The following is a 17957-nucleotide window of genomic DNA, read 5'->3' on the forward strand; positions in this document are numbered from 1 at the left end:
CATGTCAGAGTTTCCCCTTTTCATGTCACTTTTCCACATGGCCTTCCCATGTGTTAGTCTCCCTAGCAGGGCATTCAGGCTTCTGACATGGATATGCAGCATTTCATGCTCCAGGGCCACCTTAAGACTTAGTCCTAGCACTAGTGGAGTTTCAGTTTGGTGTGTTTTATTTAAGAAAATGAATCACAAAGCCAACCCAGATACAGTGTGGAGAGACTGTACAAGGACACGAAATTTAAGAAGTGTGAAGTACGCCATCTTAGCATATTACTCATTCCATGGCCGTCACAGATAAGAAGGACATAACAATTTAGCTATGAAGCCAGCATAAACTGGGTTTAAAGTTAGGGTTTTGAGGCTATGATATGTTTGCTTATGTGTGCACTGGCACGTACACAGTGTGCCTGGGAGTGGAGTGGTTGATAACAAATGTCTTCGAGTGTGCGTGTGCCTGTGTGTGTTCACTGTCTCTCATTGAATCTGGATTCAGTGATGTCCGGATGCTCACCAGTTCAGCTAGACTGGCTGGCTGGTCAGAGAAATAAGGGTCGCTGCTTATCTTCATCTCTTAGCTCTGGAGTTACAAATGTGCCCCACTGCTGGGAATCTGAATTCAGATTCATAGTCTTGCACATTGGGCTGGGTCTCCAGCTGCATTTGTTGCAATATTTTTTGCTAATCATTTGACATGGTTTTATAACTTTCTGTTTAGAATGTCATGTATGAGTGCTGAAAATAAATAATTTCTTCCTCCCTCTTCCACAGCTTCTCCCATGATGTCCTTCCAATTCATGATCTCTTCATTATTGCTTTATGCATATGCCCATTTATGCACATGTGCACACACATATGTATACACTGCTGAGTCTTATGTGTGTGTGTGTATGTGTATGTATGTTTAGGACTAACCACTTGTTACTGAATGACCTGTGAAAGGCTCTTCCTTGGAGAAGACTGATTCTCCTCTCCTAGAAGCCACTGTCTGTAGCTCTTCATGTAGGGTTGGGGGCTGTGAGATTCTTCTTGTGGCTGGCAAGGTTATGGATCCAGAGGAGGACATATTGATGCATTTAAATAGCCTTATTCTCACAGGTATGGAATATAAGGACATAAGGAATGCATGGAAGGTTGGGTGTAAATTCTCACCCCTCAGCAAGGAAGTTTCTTTTTTTCAGTACATGGCAAGTCCTCCAGAAACCCACAGCTGGATGAAATTCAGAGTACAACTGACAGAGCAAGTCCTAACCCCGATGGGTACATCTGTAACACAGCCTCTGACGATGTTCAGGGAGCATCATGGAAGAGGGGTGGGAAGACTGTATGAGCCAGAGGCTGGATATCTACTCTGAGGTAGTTTCTTCTGTATACTGCAGAGAAGCCGTACAGCACCATGGCCATATCCATTGCAATGTTTGCTCAAGAGCAAGATCTCCAGCTGAGGGTTTGGTTTCTTGGTGAGACTGACTTTGATGTCCTCTTCTCAGTAGTCAGATTTTACTATTTTTGGTTATCTCTGGAATCAAAACCAGACAGGCCTTCAGTTTCCACCCGGTTATCCCAGGCAAAGGTGACATCCAAAGGTCAGTCTTTGGGCTTCCCTTCCCTACGCAATCATTCTTTCTTTCTTTCCTCTCTATCTCTCTGTCTCTGTCTTTTTCTCTGTCTCTGTCCCTGTCTGTTTCTCTGTCTCTCTTTGTCTTTCTTTGTGTCTCTGTGCATCTCCCCCTCCAACCTCCTGTAGTGTTTCTCTCCTAGTTAACTTAATCTGTCCGGTTGATACAGCCCAGAATTATTTGAGGGAGTTTCAGTGGGGCTATCCCCTTGATCAGATTGGCCTGTAGGCATATCTTTGACACATTTTCATGATTGTAAATCTAGGCCCAGCTTTATGGTTGGCACCATCCCCAGGCTGTCTTGGACTGTATAGGAAAGCAAGGATTAGAAGCCAGGGAGCATGCCTGTAAGCGGTGGTGCTCCAGAGCTGCTGCTTTAGTCCTTGTCTTCAGGTTTCTGCCTTGAGTTCCTCCCTTGAGTCCCTCAAAACTGGACTGTGACCTGGAACTGTGAGATAAAATAAAATTTTCTCCCCAAGTTACTTTTGGTTATAGTGTTTATCACAGCAACCAAAAGCAAACTAGAGTGATTTCACACTAAGCTGAGACTGATCTGGAACTTTGTAGCCCAGGCTGGCCTTAAATTCATGGTGATTTTCCTGCTTTAGCTTTGTAGCTCTGGAATTACAGGCATATCCACCATCCCCAGGTCTCTATGTCATCTAGAATGGTATTTCATTACTATATTCTAAAAATTGTATCAGTTTCTATTTTGCTTTCTCCTTTTAGAATTCCTATTATTCCAGTATTAGAACCGCACTATCTGAATTGCTGTAGCTTTGTCCTGTATTTTGAAACCAAAAGTCCTATGCCTCAAGCTTTGCTAGCTTCTCTTCAGATCGCTTTGATTATATGTGATCTTCTTGGTTCTATATAGATTTTAGGATTATTTTTCATTTTTCTATGAAAAAAATCAAAATTTTGATGTGTATTGCTTTGAGTAGTATAAATCTTTTAACGACATCGGTTTTTGAAGCTCATGAACATTGAACACCTTTTTTATTTATTTGTATCTTTCATTAGTGTTGCATAGTTCTGATATATATCTATTTGGTCATATTAATTTCTAGATATTATATTCTATTTTGATACTGTTATAAACAAGTTCACCTTTTTCCTTTTCTCTCTTAATTCTTTTTTCAGACAGGGTCTTGCTGCTGCAAATACAGTCCACATTATTGTTTAGCTTGTTGCATGGCCCAGGTTGGTCTCGAACTTGTATTGCTCCTGCCCTTCCCGCTTGATGCATGATACAGATTCTGCAGGTTGTGTATTTTCAGGAAGTTTTTTGTTTTATCTAATATTATTTTATCCAATATGCCATATGACTGACAGCAGTATTCTCTGGAAAACTTTCTTATTCCTGATAAACTAGTCATGGTATCTCCTCCTTTGTTCCTGATTTAGTTCAACCCTCTCTTTTTTTTTTTTTTTTAAGTGTCGTCAAACAAGTTTTTTTTTTTTTATTGGATGTTTTATTTACATTTCATATGTTATCCCCTTACCTCATCCCCCACCCACCCTGGAACCCCCTATCCCCTCACCTCTCCTCCTTCTTCTCTGTGGATGTAACCTCTACCTACCCCCCCACTCCCACCTCCCCACCCTCAAATTCCCATCCCCTGGGGCGACCAGCCTTCATGAGGTCAAGGATCTCTTCTTCCACCTATGCCCAGCAGGGCCCTCCGCTCTTACATATACAGCTGAAGCCATGGATCCCTCCCTAAGTGCTCCCAGGCTGGTGGTTTAGACCCTGTGAGCTGTGGTTGGTTGGTATTGTTGCTCCCCTCATGGGGCCACAAACCCTTTCAGCTCTAACGGTCTTCACTCTAACTCCTCCATTGGGAACCCCATGATCAGTTCAATGGTTAGCTGTGAGCATCTGCCTCTGAATATGTCAGACTCTTGCAGACCTCTGAGGAGACATCTATATCAGGCTCTTATCAGCATGCACTTCCTGACTTCCACATCAGCATTTACCTTTGGTGACTGCACATGGGATGGATACTCAGGTGGAATGGTCTTCAGACAGCCCCTCCTTCAGTTTCTGTCCCTCACTTTGTCTCCATATTTGCTCCCTTGAGTATTTTGTTGCTCCTTCTAAGAAGGACCAAAGCACCCCCACTTGGTCTTCCTTCTTCATGAGCTTCATGTGGCCTGTGAGTTGCATCTTGGGCATTTTAAGGTTCTGGGCTAACATCCAATAATCAGTGAGTGAATACCATGTGTGTTCTTTTGTGATTGGCTTACCTCACTCAGGATGATAATTTCTAGTTCTATCCATTTACCTAGGAAACTCTCGAATTCATTGTTTTTAATAGCTGAGTAATACTCCATTGTATAAATATACCACATTTTTTGAATCCATTTCTCAGTTGAAGGACATCTGGGTTCTTTCCAGCTCCTGGCTATTATAAATAAGGCTGCTATGAACATAGTTGAGCATATGTCCTTGTTATATGTTCGAGCATCTTCTGGGTATATGCCTAGGAGTGGTATAGCTGGATCCTCAGGTAATGCTATGTCCAATTTTCTGAGGAACTGCCAGACTGATTTCCAAAGTGGTTGCACCATCTTGCAGTCCCACCAACAATGGAGGAGTGTTCCTCTTTCTCCACACCCTCGCCAGCATCTACTATCACCTGAGTTTTTAATCTTAGCCATTCTGACTGGTGTGAGATGGAATCTCAGGGTTGTTTTGATTTGCATTTCCCTGACGACTAAGGATACTGAACATTTCTTTAGGTGCGTCTCGACCATTCGAGTTTCCTCCGTTGAAAATTCTTTGTTAGGCTCTATACCCCATTTTTAAATAGGGTTATTTGGTTGTCTGGAGTCTAATTTCTTGAGTTCTTTGTATATATTGGATATTAGCCCTCTATCAGATGTAGGATTGGTAAAGATCTTTTCCCAATTTGTTGGTTGTCGTTTTGTCCTATTGACAGTGTCCTTTGCCTTACAGAAACTTTGCAATTTTATGAAGTCCCATTTGTCAATTCTTGATCTTAGAGCATATGCCATTGGTGTTCTGTTCAGGAACTTTTCCCCTGTTCCCAAGTATTCAAGGCTCTTCCCCACCCTCTCTTCTACTAGTATCAGTGTATCTGAGTTCAACCCTCTCTTTACCTCAGAGTTTGTAGCTAAGTGTGTCACTTTGTTGATCTCAGAAGATTAACTCTTGCTGTTGTTGATTTTTCTATAATCCTTATTTTTTATCTCTGCCCTAATCTTAATATTTTCTCCTATTTGGATTTGGGCTCATTTTTTTTCTCTAATTTTTGAAGGTTTAAATTTAGGTTGTTGACTTGATTTGTCTTCATTTTTTTAGACTTGTAAGGCTGTATCTTTGTAGTGCTGTTCTCACTTCATCTTGTACATCTTATTATGTTGTAATTTTCAGTTGTTTCAGTGTTTTCTAAATTTGCTTATTTTGTCTTTGATCCATTGGTTAAAGTGTGTATTGCTTAGTTTCTCATTTTTGCTTTTAGCTTGGCTGTTCTGTGAAGTGCTTTCTGATGGTTTACAGTTCCTTTCTTAATTTCTTCTTTTTGTGCCTTTCTTTGTGATTTGATTGTTTTGGTTGTGCAGTATGCTTGAATTGTTTTTATTTATATTTTATATATTTATTACATTAAAAATTATGTTACTATACAACTTGCATAAATCATGTTTTAGCTATGATGGGCTACAGCAGTCCATTTAACCCCAGTTTTACTTTCCACAGTTTCAGTCACAGTGAACTGTAGCATGAGGGTATTAGATAGACAATTCCAGAGATAAAGCCTTCATGTTTTTACATTGTGATTGTTCTAGGTTGTACAATGAAATCCTGTGCATTGTTCCATCTCTACACGAACACTCTCTGTTCAGAATATGGTGTGTTTGATGGCTCAGTACTAAGTAGCTGTGTCTATTACTAGTATAGTACATACAGATTTAGTACCACCCACGGGTGAAGCCTCCACTGGGAAGGTGTTGGAAGGAACATGTTTATTTTAAGCCTGTGATAACAAGTTTGATGAATACAAGAACTCTTTACTCCTATTCCCTCCACACATCTTATTAATGTCCCCATTTTTACCTTTTTACATTAGATTTCATTAAAAAATGACTGTATCTTGTAGTTATTTTTAAAATTTATATGTTTATACTAAGTTTGAAAATGACTTATATGCTAAAGTTACATTAATGGACTAATCTTTATTTGCCTGTGTAATTGTCTTACTAATGGACTTTACTCTTAGATGCTTATTCATGTTGCTAATTAGTGTACTCTCCTTTGACTTGGAGAAATCCCTGCAGGATTTCTTTTGAATCAGGTCTAGTGACAGTGCACTCCTTCAGCTTGTGACTGTGGCTGGGAAATGCTTTCATTTTTAGAGCAAAGCTTTGCAGGGCATAAAATCATGGTAGTCCATTTTTTTCTCTTTTGGTCCTTTGGATGTATCGTCCCAGTCTCTCCTGGTTTGTCAGGGTTCTGTGGCGATGTCTCCTGGAAGTCTTGTGGAGGCTCAGCTGTTTATTAGTTTACTCTTTTTATTTCCGGTCCCCTCTTTGTCTTTTGACGGTGTGATTCACAATGTGCTGCAGTGTAGCTCTCTTTCATTTGATTTGTTTGCAGTCCTTCAAGCTACATAAATCTGGATGTCCTTTTGAAGGCCGACTCTTGCAAGTAGTCCTGCTGCCTATTTCTGCCTTTTCTTTTTCAACAGAGTATTGCATGGTGGTTGGATGGGCGATCCTTTCAGTTCCTTATGCTTCCTTTACTCCCCCTCTATCCCTGTTAGCTTTGTTCTCACACTGGATAATTTTACATGTGCTGATTTGGTTTTGCTAATTCTTTTTTTGTGTTCTTTATAATAATGAATGCTTTTAAAGCCCTCTAGTTAATTTTAAAATAAAGATTACTGATTTATGTGGGTGTATGTGTATATGCGTGTGTAAGAGTTTGTGTGTATGGCTGTATGTGTTTGTGTCACTGTGTGTCTGTGTGTGAGACTGTAGGTGCACGTGAGTGTGAATGGTGGAATATGTATATATGAAGTTAAGAAGAGAGTGTTGGATCTCTTGGAACTGAAATTCAATGTTGTTTGTGGGACCTTTTGTAGGAATAATCTCTTGTGTACTGTGTGGTAGCATCACCTGTCAATAAAAAGCTGATGGCCAACGAGCTAAGACAGGATTAGAAAGTGGGACATCTGGGAGAGAAAGAAACTCTTGGATATAGTCAGGCATCAAAGTTTCACCCCACACTCTGAGGAAGTCAGATGTATGAAACCAGGGGAGGTATCTAACCAGCCATGTTAGCAGACATAGAATAGAATAAATGGGTTGTATAAGTTATAAGCTAATGGAGAACAAGCCCAAGCTTATGGCCTAAGCATTTATTCATATATAAATAAGTGTCCCAGTTTGCTATTTGGTATAAGTGGATAAGCCTTTGGCTCATTACATGAGTGATAGGACCAAACGCCAGTCCTCATGATAGAACAGCAAGTGCTCCTCACTGCTGAGCTCTCTCCAGACCTCCCTCTAGTTAATTTTTTAGTTCAGTTATGCTCTTTAGTCCCCATTTTTTGTTTTTCTTTAAAAGTATTTCACATCCAATTATTTAAATTCTCAGTTTTATTTTTGAGAGACTTATTTTTTTTTCTTTGTCTCATTTTCCTTGGCCCAGGCTAAGCAGGCTGGCCTCAAACTCATGGCAGTTCTCTTGTCAGTAGGCTGGGATTATAGTTATGAGCCAGCACACTGGGTGCAGGTCATTCTTAGACTTTTACTTCTTAAGTATTAACTTCAGGCGATTCATTTCCTCCTTTGTTTGGACCATAGCACACAATTCTTAACACTTTTTGTTGGTTTCTGTATATGTGGAAAATAATCCTCTCTCCAGTCCCTTGGACTATTTCTTTGAACAATGGGAGACCTTTAAGAATTAACTGGTGAGAGATTCTGGGACCATTGCAATCTTTTCTGTGGCTGTGTCTTCTGACTTATGCATAACCACCTGAGGGTTGTTTTGCTTGTTCTTTCTTGTTTTCAGGAGCTTAGAACCTCCTGTTTCCATTGATGTTGTTGCTGTACTTTGGGTCTTCTGGAGCAGTTGAGTCCTGGCCCAGCTTTGGTAGATTTTCTATTGGTGTCTTTTCTTGTGCAAGTAGGTTCTACTTGATCCCATTGTAGCATCACAACAGGTTAAACACGTTCTTTGGGAAGCTCCTGAAAACGTTTGAAGAGCAGACTTAATCTTGTCTTTTCCTTCTTATGAAACTGGAGCAGTAGAGTCTCCATGCATCTAGAGAGTTCTGGTCCTGTCAGTGCCGACATCATCCAGTCCTCTAGGCATCCATCTGCAAGACAGAGTGTTAGATAAGTGTCCCAGTTTTCTCCTGCCTTGGGAGAAACTGCTGTTCGGGTGATTTAGTTGTTCTGTGCTGAGCTGGTGCTCTAACTGCTGACTGCATGAGTGGACACTGTGTGCTTTCTAGCAATTCATAAGGGCTTAGATTCAGGTGAGACCGAAATACAACTTCTAAGTAGCTCCTGGAAGATCAATATGGTAATGTGCAGCCTTTCTCTTTCCTCCTTACCCTAGGATGAAGCTGGAGCTGGAGAACCCACGAATGTTCCCTTCTACCTGTTTTAACGCATGTAGTTGTACCGTTGCCTGTGGTACATGAACCTCTTGGCTGGAGTCTCAGTGACACATACTGGAAATTGGTTCATGAATTGAGACAGGAAGCCCCTAGGTTTCCCATTCTACCCTCTTGGTTGCATCAGTTCTTGCAGAAAGTTTCTTTTGTGGAGAACATTTAATTGATCTTCCTTTGGGTCTTAAATCCTACTAATAAAAGTGTTTAGCTTTTATTGGTACAGGGCAAACCTACATTTCACTAATATTTGAAATAGTTTGATGGGGTTAAATATTTTAGCACTAGAAAAAGTAAAAGGGGATATATATCCATATATATATATACACACACACACACACATATATATACATGTACATATACATATTCTCTAGTGTTACTACTTAATAGTAGTAAAAAGCATGTCAGGGAAGGTTACTAAGATACTAAAGTTTTTCTTTCTGTTAGCTTTGGCACCCTGAAATTAATTCACCCCTTTAATTTGGACACATGTACAAGCATATCATGATCTTGCTATGACTGTGTCCTATGTACCAGTTATAGACTGTGCAAGCACCAGGACAGGTATTTTATATGGCAGGAAGCCTTGTTATTCACAGAGACTTGTAGGGTTGGCTTCCTCCTACTCATTGTCCCACTTACACTCTGACCACTGGTTCCATCACTGAATGTTTGACACTGTCTTTGTACATACCTAAGGGTTCAAGTTGGCTATATTTCCAGCTGAAGACAGCTTCATGGCATGGGAATTAAACTTCTGTGCCTAGTATCCTGTTTCTTGTGCCAGACAGATTTTAGGGATGATATCAACATCCTCCTTTAGTTGGATTAGTTGCCTTGACAAGAAGCTGACTTCTGCCATGTTTCTGCTTTCCTTAGCCTTTATTGGGAGCATGTTTTAGGAACTTCTTAGGAGCTTAGTGTTGGACATGTTGAACTGGAGACAGTGCTGTTCACTTTGTATTTGCCATGGAATTGAAGGCTAAGAGAATAATTTGAATTGTCGTTGTGGACTTGGTCAGCAAAGCTTCCCCTTGCTATTTGAAATACCAATAATATATTGGTAATCCAGGAAGAGCAGATAAAACTAAAATAACCGAGGTTAAACACAGAGCTCTAGGGTTATAACATGTATAGTGTGGAGAAAGGGGGAAAGAGAGAGAGGGAGGGAGAGAGGGAGAGAGGGAGGGAGGGAGAGAGAGAGAGAGAGAGAGAGAGAGAGAGAGAGAGAGAGAGAGACTGAGACTACTGAAGGATAGTCTGAAGGATATCTCTCAAGGGTAGAATGAATGAAAGTCATTTGATAGTTGATTGACAAATAAATGACAAGCCAGGGTAGGAATCTTTTCAGAAAACTTATTGCGAAGGGAAAATATTAATATTATTGCTTGGTACCTAGGAGCAGCTACATATGCATTAATAGTCTGTCCTTTTATGCATGTTCCTGTGTAATAAATAGATAAATATTGCAAGCCTCCTTTTTATTAATATTTTCTGTGAGAAGCACTTTTAATATTTAATCATTTTTCAATTTTTAACTATAGCTCTTTTTATGATTGTTTAATCAATTCTCAAAAAAAGAATAGGCTACTGCTTAGAATATCAGGTTGTATCTGCCTATAAACCAAATTTTAAATGCTTGTACAAGTTGAGGCATGTTGACTTATGAAGTTATTCTCAAAATATTGCTTGTCCATTTTTATCATTTTCTTTTAACTATTTGAACAGCTGGGAAGCTTTATAGGCATATAAAAAAAAGTAGCTTTCTTCAAAGCAGCCTATGCAGATATTCAGCATTGCTTGGTAGCCAAGCCACAGGATGCTGTTCTATCAGAGTTACTCTACCCCAAACCTACATTGCTTTAGCACTGTTTCTTTGATCTAGTAGTTTGCCTTTTGGGTATTCATTTTAAAGTTTGTCTTATTTGTTTAGTGTGTGTGTGTGTGTGTGTGTGTGTGTGTGTGTGTGTGTGTGTGTGAGGCACGTGTGCTATATGATATAAGCTAGAGGGGAAAGGTGTGGAGCCGGGTCTCTTTTCCCTGTGTGTGGGTCGGGGCTCAGACTCAGGCGTGCACTTGCAGGGGTGCATCTTTGCTGCTGCTCTATGCCTTCTGACTTTTTCATGTGTTCCTATGGCTTGAGGTTTGTGAAGGAAAGAAATTCTGATAGAGTTTATGGCTGATGTTAGTGATTTAAATTATGTACAGAGGTCCTCCCAACTTACCTTTGGGAAGTAAGTTTTGAGAAACTGTAAGTGTATCCAGCTTTATATAGACACAGTTTTTCTGTACTCCCAGGCTGATGATAAAGTTCAATGGATTGTTTATTTCTGGACTTTTCTATTTAATATTTTCAGAATGTGTTTGAGTGGGGTAACTGGAGTTGCAAAGCCAAGAGTGGTAGACTGTTTTAGCTTCCTCGTCCATTTCCCTTTCCTCTCTATCAAAGCCATTGCTTAGGGTGTAGGTATGGAAGCATGTGTGAGAGGCTGTGAGCTGATGTGGAATATTAGAGAGTAGTCTTTTATAGGATGTTTTATACTAGAGACGAGCCTTTTTTGATAACATCTAGTAGAAGAATTTCTCGGTTTTACACTTACATTTTAAAATTTGACGTGTTTGGGTGTTTTGCCTGCATGCATGTCTGTATGGCAAGTGTGTAGCCTGGAGTTCATGGAGGCCAGAGGACAGCAGCAGACTCCTTGGGACTGCAGTTACAGGTTGTTGAAAGCTGCCTTGTGGATTCTACGAACTGAACTTGGAATAGGAGCCAGATTTCTTAACTGCTGAGCCATCTCCCAGTTCCTAGACTTAAGGAATTTTACCTGAATTAACATGATTTATTTTTAAATTAACAGTTTCTGTGTTCTGTGGTTTCTAACTTTAGTTTCAAATTAATTGAAACTTTAAGCAGTTAGGAAGTTTTGTTATTTTATATATTCTAAGGTTTCATCTTGAGTGTAACAAAACTTGCTAACCATAAGACAATGTTTCTTTAAGAATGTATACTCCATTTTCTCTTTTCTTAGCACTGGGAAAAAGGGAAAGGAAGAGAAATTATTTAAATACATGTAGAGTCCCACTTGAAAACAGCACTTGTTTGTAAGGAAGTATATGGCCTTATGTGTCATTTTACTTAGGATTTAATGTAAATGAAATAAGGTGTGAAAAGTACAAATGCTTATTTATTTACATGAATTTTTCTGTTGAGTGAATCATAATTACTATAAACTGTCATCTCATTTATAAAGGAAGAAAATGGGCAGTCCTAGATTGGGGTCTTCTCTGTCCTCTGATTCTTCAGAGTTTAACTGTTACTCTTTTGCTCTCTGTAATAGAGAACAGTACACTGGAAAGCTCCGGATGAGGTCCCATTCTGTGAGTCCAACTTATAGAGAAGACAGACAACACATTACTTCAAAGATCTGCGTAAGATTAGGTTTTACTTGTGTTTGTTCTCTGTTTTAAAAAGAATCCTACCATTTGTTAAAGTTCTAATTAGTATACAAAAGTCTGAAGTTAAAAAAATGTAGTGTGAGGTTATGTGTTGGTGGCGTCAGCGAATGCCTTTAATCCCAGCACTCAGGAGGCAGAGGCAGAGGCAGGTGGATCTCTATGAGTTTGAGGTCAGCCTGGTCTATAAAGGAAGTTCTAGGACAGCCAGAGCTGTACAGAGAAGCCTTATCTCAAAACAAACAAACAAACAAACAACATCATTATTTAGTCTCCTTTACTCAGTACATTAATTGAGTGGTTAGATCCCCAGTGATTATAAAATTAAAAAGTGAATTAATTTATAGTGATGGAGGAAATGTTGCTTTTTTGATAAAGATAAATAATTTATGTATTCAGATAAAATGCCTCTTGTATTAGTGTTCTTACTATAGCCTTATTTGAAGAAGCTATGTAAGGAGGAAAGTGTTCTTATGTACAGTCATTATTTCCTGATGCTGCTGCCTTAGGTTATGTGACTGTGATTTACAAGGAAGATCATGTGTTCAGAAAGAAGGTATAGGTAAGGTAAGAGACCATCAGGAAAGTCATCACAAGTTTTTAAGGTTAGAAATAATAGAAACTTCTTACATTTGTTGAAAAGAAACTAGGGAAAGTCAATAGAATATGCAGAACAGTGGAGGTTTTTCATCTTGTATTTCAGTGTAAGTAGTCATAGGTAGATCCACTCAGTATTTAGCAACGAGATACTTGAAAAGCATGGGCATGTTCTGTCAACAGAGCCCATCTTAGAAGACAGCTTCAGGTCTGTAAAACAGTTGTTTTTTATGCAGCTTGACCTAGAGCTTTAAGATTGTTGGTTATTTCTCTGCATAGCTCATAGGCTATTTAATTGATTAGTTTTAATTTGGTAGATAAATAACACTATGAATTATACAAGAAGAAAGTAAAGAGCCACCATAATTGCATTTTTATGATGTGAACCCTGAGTTTATTTCTCTTTTTATACAGTGTATGAATGAGAATTAATTTAAGAACAAAGAGCTTCTTGGACATCAACACAAAACTTTCCTGTTAACTAATTTTAAGGAGAGTAAATAATTCATCTTTTCAAGTTCCCTCCCTACTTTCAAGCTTTTGTGGTATACCACAATTAGAACTTTTTGTAGAAGAACTTAAAGAGAAAAGTCTGGATTAATTTTCAAAATATTCTTTTGATTTTTTTGGAAATCTAGTTACTTTGTGACTATATTGTTAGGGCATCTCATTGCCTCAAGCATCTATAATAAACAGTCATTAATTAGAATCAAGACTCTAGCTTGGTTGTAACATGATTCTTTCCTCTGAGGGCAATGCCACATTACCAGACAAGTACCCACAACTCTCATTACTTTGAATGAGGTATTTTGTGTTGTTTTCTCTTCTTCCTTCTATCTCCCCTCCCTTCTTCCTTTTCTCCTTTGTTTCTTCCACTGCTTCCTCATTTTTCCCATTTTTTTCTTTATTTTGTATTTCAGGAAGTTCACTCAAAAAAGTCTCCTGTTTCCTTGGATGACAGTGACATTGAAGTTCGTCTGAACAGTTGGAATCTTGGGGTAAAACAAGGATTTATTTTATATGCATATTGACATGGTAGAGTCATATTATTTGTAGAAAATACATTAAGTAACTTAATTTTATTCAGTGAGTATTGGATATTAAACATTTATTATTGTTTTGTCTCTGAGAGAACTTTAAGTATGAGAAAGAATAACTTTAAGTAAGAAAACATTCCAATGAAATGTAAAATGGTCCCTGTCCTTGGTGAGTCAACTTTCTTGTTGATGAAGTCAGTCAGGCACATAAAATAGCTAAGTAATAATTGATGGTGACATGTCACAAACTACCAAACTAAATAATATGGAAAGCAGAGTGGAGTAGGCTCATGTGTCACTTAGCAACAGGGGTACATCCTGTGTTCTGTGAGGTGTTATCAGGCGGTTTCCTCATTGTGTGAACATCAAAAGTGTACATACTTAACAAACCTAGGTAGTATAGGCTAATCACTGAGTGTCACCTTCATGACCTAATCAGGAGGTGCAATAAAACAAGATGTATGAGGGCACCACTGTCATAGTAGGACAGCGTTATTTAAAATAAATAAAGAAACTTCTTTTTTTTCTAAAGAGGTGAATGAAATTTGTGCTGTCTATGATATTACTTCGATGGTAACTTTTCCGTGCTATAAAATGAGCTCCTCACTTTACAAGTGCTTTGCTTTTCCTGATGTTATGTGGCCTGTGAATGTGCAGTAGTAGAGGGAAGGAAAGGAATAGGAACATAAAGGCAGTCACTCCGATTAAAAGAAACAAACGAACAAGCAAACCTCAAGGAAACCCGATGAAGGAGTAGCCATGATAGGCAGAGATTTTCATGTATAAACGTCACCATGGACATAGATTTCTCTTCCAGGTTCTTGGTTTAGTAGATAAAAGAATTCAAAAATGGACACAGGACTGTGAGGATGATCATTGTGAGTCAGAGAGGGAAAAGGAGCTCAAGCAGGCAAGGCAAGCTGGAGAGCTTGGCGGCTACTGTGAGTGGAGAGTAGAAGGCTGCACGTTGTCAGCTACAAGTCAGCAGTGGGAGAGGGCTGCGCTGAGAGGCCGTGCACAGCTGCTCGGTAGGTGCCCCCAATTCAAACACCTGTATACCAGAGGACATCTACTACTGCTCCTTACCTGTCCCAGGGTGTACTGGGAAACAGATGGCTTTAGGGGATCCCTTAGCATTTCCTTTTCTCCCAGACGGCCCTTCTCACAGGTTGGAAGTGTTTGGATAAGTGGGCAGGAGGAATTTAAGGCAACAGTAGCTATGGAAGAAGACTGCTAGTGTGAGTGAAGCAAACTAGTTGTGTGAGCTGATGTCTCTAAGTAGTAGTGAGGATTTGTGGGCTGGATTGCATTTGTTGCTCAGTTGAGAATTTCACGTTTTTATTTGCTTTTTGAGACAGAGTCTCATGTAGCTTTGGTTGGTCTAGAACTCATTATGTAGTTCAGGCTGGTCTCAAACTCCTTCTGCCTCTGCATATCTAGTGTTGAGATAAAGGTGTGTTCTGCCACACTGCCTGGGTAGCTTCGTTCTCTGATATCAGTCTATAGTGAGATCTGGAAGTTTTTTCTCTCTCTTCAAATTCTATTTTTTATGTATGTATGTAGCTCTTTTGCTTTGAGGACATTGAAAGGTATTTTAAACGATTTTCATTATGCTTTTTGCCACTTAAGAACTTATATTTTGGTATTGTAAGAATAAAAAAGAATTTAATATGTTAAAATATGAAAATCAGAGGAATAAAGATATTTCAAAATGTTAACACAAAGATTAACATTGTTATATGGGCAAGGCTCTGAAATCTGTCTGAAAATCTAAATAATAAATGGCCTCCAAATAAAATCTTTAAGCATCATCAGCACTCAAAATGTTTCAGTATTTGGAACATTTTGAAATTTTGATTGTAGGATTAGGTGTACTCTATTGGTCAAGGTTTTGCAAATATTCCAAATTTGAAACACTTCTGAATCTGTACCTATCACATAAGAGATACTTGATCTAATGATTTTTTCTTTTCTTCTATATGATTTTATAGCATTCAACATTTAAATAAAATTGGAATATATTATGAATTATAAATGACTTATGGCTTTGAATTTTATCTAAAATTAAAAACATTCTTTTTTTTTTGCATAAGCAGTTCAAAATTGAAGTTTCTGGGTTTTTTGGACAGCTAAGTTACTCTCAGTTTGTTGCTATTATGAATTCTTGACCAGAATTGTTGTATTCATATTTTGTTGTTTAGGTTACATTAAAACTTAGGTGTCATTCAGAAAATTGGTACCAGCTTCAACCAGCCCCTGAGCTGTCCATTTCTCACTCATCCTAGTCTCCATGAGATTTTTAGGTAAATGTAGTTCACGGCATTAGTTAGGATAAACGAAACAGATCACTTGTCCATTGTTGATAGTGCAGCCTGTGTTAGTGTGGTTGCTATTGAATGGACAGGATGGGGGAGGGGGGAAATAATAAAAAAGAATAAAGGATGCCCAGTGACTGCCTGGACAGCAGGACTAAAGAGTAACTGAAGATTTGCTTCTGAGAAATGGAAATATTGGCTTGGTAAGTTAATCGACTGTCATGTAGAGGAACTTATGTTAAAATGTGACTTTATTCTAGACTGGTGGGGTTTGACGAGATGGGGAAGTTAACTGCAGAAGTAGAGACGTGGACCTCAGGAAGTTCAAGGGCTGCAGGCGTATTTTGGACTCACTATATTGGAGATGATTCCAAGATTCAAGACCAGTTATAGTTTTCAGAGAGCAGAGAAGAATGTGTCTGGGTTATAGAGTGAACAGTTAGAAGGTGGGAACTGGATATGAAATGAAAGTGATGGGGATCTCCTGTTAATTTGAGGAGTAGGCTAATTACAGAGAGAAGAGGAGTTGAGTTGATGGGCAGGCGGAGACGAAGCCCAAAGGAAAACATTTCCTGTGTGACAGTGCAGGGGATGTTGCTGTTGGAGGGAAGTCCTGTCTCCAGCATGGGAGCTGAGCACAGGAAACTCCTACAGAAGGACAGAGGCCTCTGCTGGAGAGCAACATCAAAGCAATCAGTGTGCCCTGGCGCTTTCCCTTTAAACTTGCCTTTGCCCTGAGCTAGTTGGAGCTTTGGATGTACATTTCTTAGTGCTTTCTCCTGATGATTTAACTGCTAGGAGGATTCAATATTTCATATAAGAAAAAATTTAAGATATCTAAAATATTGTTGGAATGCTTTAGAGCTAGTTTTGCTTAAGAATTTGTTTTACTGTTTTGTTATTCGACAGATTTACACATTATATAAAATAGAAAGGCCATACTTTTTTATAGACTTATTAATGCACATGCATTAACCTGGCTGACCTGTATCTCTTAATCAGAGTGGAATGAACTGATGAACTGTTGAATTTAGTGGAAAGATGGAGTTTGTTGTGATTTCAGGTTCATCTGTGTCTGCTTGGCTTTGTTTTCTCTGTCCTCTGGGGTTGGTCAGTGCCATGAGGTGAGGGTCCATTCTTCACATTGCTGCACATTGCCAGTGGCTTCCTTCTGATGCAGTTGATATTCTAGAATCTGAATTTTCTAGAATTTATTAAGGATTTTTTTTCCCTCAAAATATATTCTCTTTTCTTAGGAATATGTTAATTTTTGGTAGCATACACACTTAAAGCAGAGATTTTTTTAAATAGTAATGAAAATTTTATCTCTCATTTAAAAATATTTTACCATTTAACTTTCAGTTTTGTTCAGTCTTGCTTGTGACTGCTTAGTTTTTATTTATTGTTATATAAATATAATGGTTCTATAACCTTATCTTAAATTCTTGACATTCTTCTGCCTGGTCAGTATATTGGAGATGTTCTCTATGGAGTTGTGTTTGATTTTTATAATGACCCTTTTATATCTAAGTTTTCGTTTCAGAGTTCAAATCTCCTTTCTGATTTCTTGTTCTTGCTGTTAAGTTTTTTTCCCAGATCTTTAACTTACTTTTATATTTCATCACTTGTTTTATGTAAATCCTTGTTGAGGTTGATGCTGTTTCTTTAAGTTAGGCTTGAATTCTTAGGCATTTCATCCATTGCCACAGAGCAACAGCATCCAAACTAGATGTAGAGATATAGTTAAAGTGAGATAAAGCAAGTTGCTTCATCATTACAGGTGGTTTTGACCTGCCATGTGGTTGCTGGGAATTGAACCCAGGTCCTCTGGAAGAGCAGCCAGTGCTCTTAATTGCTGAGCCATCTCTATAGCACCAATAAATACTGTCTTAAAGGTTTCTAGAATGTTTTTGGGAATTTTCTTTTATAAGTAGAGTAACCTTAACAACCAATGGCAGTTACTATCATAATACAAAGTAGCAGGCACTCCTATTCCTTTCCTGTTTCCTGTGGGTAGAAGTGCATGAAGGAGTTCCTGTGCTGGCAGTGCTAATGCTTCCACAGCATAAAGGTCGGGAATTGCAGCACGAAAATAGTGATTATTACTGTTACCTTAAAAGAAAGATAATTCTTCGTAAGAAGATCAATTTGTATCTTAAGATTATTAGTTATGCCTACACTGGAATTGAGCTGATCATATTTGAGACCATTCATTCAGAGTTTTGTTGTTCTTTTCCCTGTTTTCTCCTATTTCTTTCAGGCTTTGTCTTTTTTGTCCCCTCCAGCATTCTC

The 17957-nt window shown here is 38.6% G+C and overlaps 1 protein-coding gene across 2 annotated transcripts in view; it reads left to right on the forward strand.

The window, feature by feature from the left end:
• The window catches only part of Cep112 (centrosomal protein 112), a 406791-nt gene that overhangs the window by 27627 nt on the left and 361207 nt on the right, over positions 1 to 17957 (forward strand). For both annotated transcript variants that reach the window (XM_028761272.1, XM_028761273.1), the window contains 2 exons: positions 11602 to 11692; positions 13234 to 13311. In XM_028761272.1, the coding sequence (XP_028617105.1) occupies positions 11602 to 11692; positions 13234 to 13311 (169 nt within the window). The remainder of the gene's footprint in view (positions 1 to 11601; positions 11693 to 13233; positions 13312 to 17957) is intronic.

Source organism: Grammomys surdaster, unplaced genomic scaffold (genome assembly GCF_004785775.1).
Source record: "Grammomys surdaster isolate TR1022 unplaced genomic scaffold, NIH_TR_1.0 126906, whole genome shotgun sequence".
Classification (NCBI taxonomy): domain Eukaryota; kingdom Metazoa; phylum Chordata; class Mammalia; order Rodentia; family Muridae; genus Grammomys; species Grammomys surdaster.